The following is a 1,929-nucleotide window of genomic DNA, read 5'->3' as shown; positions in this document are numbered from 1 at the left end:
CAGCAACAGTGAGGACAGTTCCAAACAATTCAAAAGAGAAACAAATCGATTTAGGTGCTGCAAAAATCAGTTCAAAATCAAACTAGAACCTATTGAAAGAATATTTCAAAACATTTTAGATATATTTCGAAATTTGACCGATTGCATCCGTTTGCATAAACAATGAAAAGAACAAAGCTTGACAAACAGTTGCTAAGTGATATTGTAAAGACAACCGATTCAATAAGGAAAAAATATCAACAGCTGAAAGCTAACAAAGGCGGAACAGAGATTCAGTTGGAAGAAACATTTAAGCCCATCACGGAACCCCTCAAAGAATTTGTTAAAAAAGCTAAAGTATTGCAGGAACAAGACATAAAAAAACCAAAGATCAAAGAATAGTCTTCATCAGCTCGTATTAAATGTAAAGATGAGGAATTAAAGAGAGATCGTGTCTATGAAGAAAATGAACACATTTTTGAAACTCCTAAGTCAAAGTTTAACCGGAAACTTAACCTCACCAACACTTCTTCTTCCTCTACAAAAGCTGTTCGCCAATATGTTGCCACTCCGGAAGGACAAGAATATCTGGGAGAATACCTGAAGTAAAATCATTTTTCAGATATTGCTAAGCAATATCTAGATATCTATGTAAATCAACCATCTGTAATTGACAGTATTTATGGGGTATATAGGGATGACAATAATGGAAATCAGTGGAAAATAGGAAATTCAGATTTCGCAATCGATGATAATCATATAATTGTAGATGAAAAATCTTACATTGGAAGTCGGGGTTTATATGAACTGCTTTTTATGAAGTATCCAGATGAAACAATATATTCCGACGATGATTTAGAGAATTATAAAAGTATTCTTCTACACTCTAATGCCCACAGGCGTTCTTATGACAGTAGCAGTCAAATCAATGGAAATCGAAGCTTTAAATATACAAGAATAATTTCTAAATTGTTAAATAGAAAAGAAGGAAAAGGGTTAACACGAACCCCTAATATTAAATGCAAAAACCCTAATTTAATGGAAACGTCTAACAAACAAATTGACTATATATATTGGGATGATCCCAATGAACTAGTAAGTCGATTGCGGTTACTCATTGCGTCACAGCAAGCCGGTCACAATAATCATAACAATGAAATTATATCAATCATTGAAGAATTGAAAGAATCACAAATAATAGAATAAACACGCAGCTCACATCATTTATTAAATGGGTGTTGATAAATTTGGTCGATTTACAAACGATACTGGAGGAGGAAAACGTGGTTTGCAACGACTTCAAGGACCCCCGGGTCCTCAAGGTCCCCAAGGTCCTATAGGTCAGCAGGGGCCCTCGGGTCCCCGAGGTCCGGAAGGAAAACCTGGTAAGGATGGTCTACAAGGTTTGCATGGTGCGGGATTTAATAAAACGGAAAGCGGTGATTACAACATCAAATTCAAACAACTCAAGAATCTTGGAGAACCCGTTGAGGATGCTGATGCTTCTACAAAGAACTACGTTGATATTAACATTGAGAAACTCAAAGAATATATAGACAGACAAATTCAACTTGAAATCGACGAACTTACAAAACTATAATGATGATGACAGTTCAAAGTCATACCTTAAAAACAACAACAAATACAATTATCAATCATATTACGAAATTCAGTTTATTCTAAAATGAGCAAACGGCAAGTAGTAAACGAATTACATAGGTCAGCTCGAAAAAATTTTAACCGACGACGAGTCATAATTAAAGGCTTGGATGACTTGTGGCAGGCCGATTTAGTTGAAATGGGAGCATATGTTAGCGACAATACGGGGTTCCGTTTCCTTCTTACGATCATCGACACGTTTTCCAAGTTTGCGTGGACGGCTTCCATCAAAACAAAAACGGGTAAAGAAATTGCTATAGCAATTGAACAGATTCTCCACAGATTCGCATT

The 1,929-nt window shown here is 35.8% G+C and overlaps 1 protein-coding gene across 1 annotated transcript; it reads left to right on the top strand.

The window, feature by feature from the left end:
• The first annotated feature begins 1,210 nt into the window (after positions 1 to 1,210).
• LOC119653967 (collagen alpha-1(XXV) chain-like) lies at positions 1,211 to 1,579 on the top strand. Its single transcript, XM_038059128.1, has one exon. The coding sequence runs from the start codon at positions 1,211 to 1,213 to the stop codon at positions 1,577 to 1,579; it is 369 nt and encodes a 122-aa protein (XP_037915056.1).
• Positions 1,580 to 1,929: the final 350 nt, after the last annotated feature.

This window comes from Hermetia illucens, chromosome 4 (genome assembly GCF_905115235.1).
Source record: "Hermetia illucens chromosome 4, iHerIll2.2.curated.20191125, whole genome shotgun sequence".
NCBI lineage: Eukaryota > Metazoa > Arthropoda > Insecta > Diptera > Stratiomyidae > Hermetia > Hermetia illucens.
This window is presented reverse-complemented; position numbering and strand designations above follow the sequence as displayed.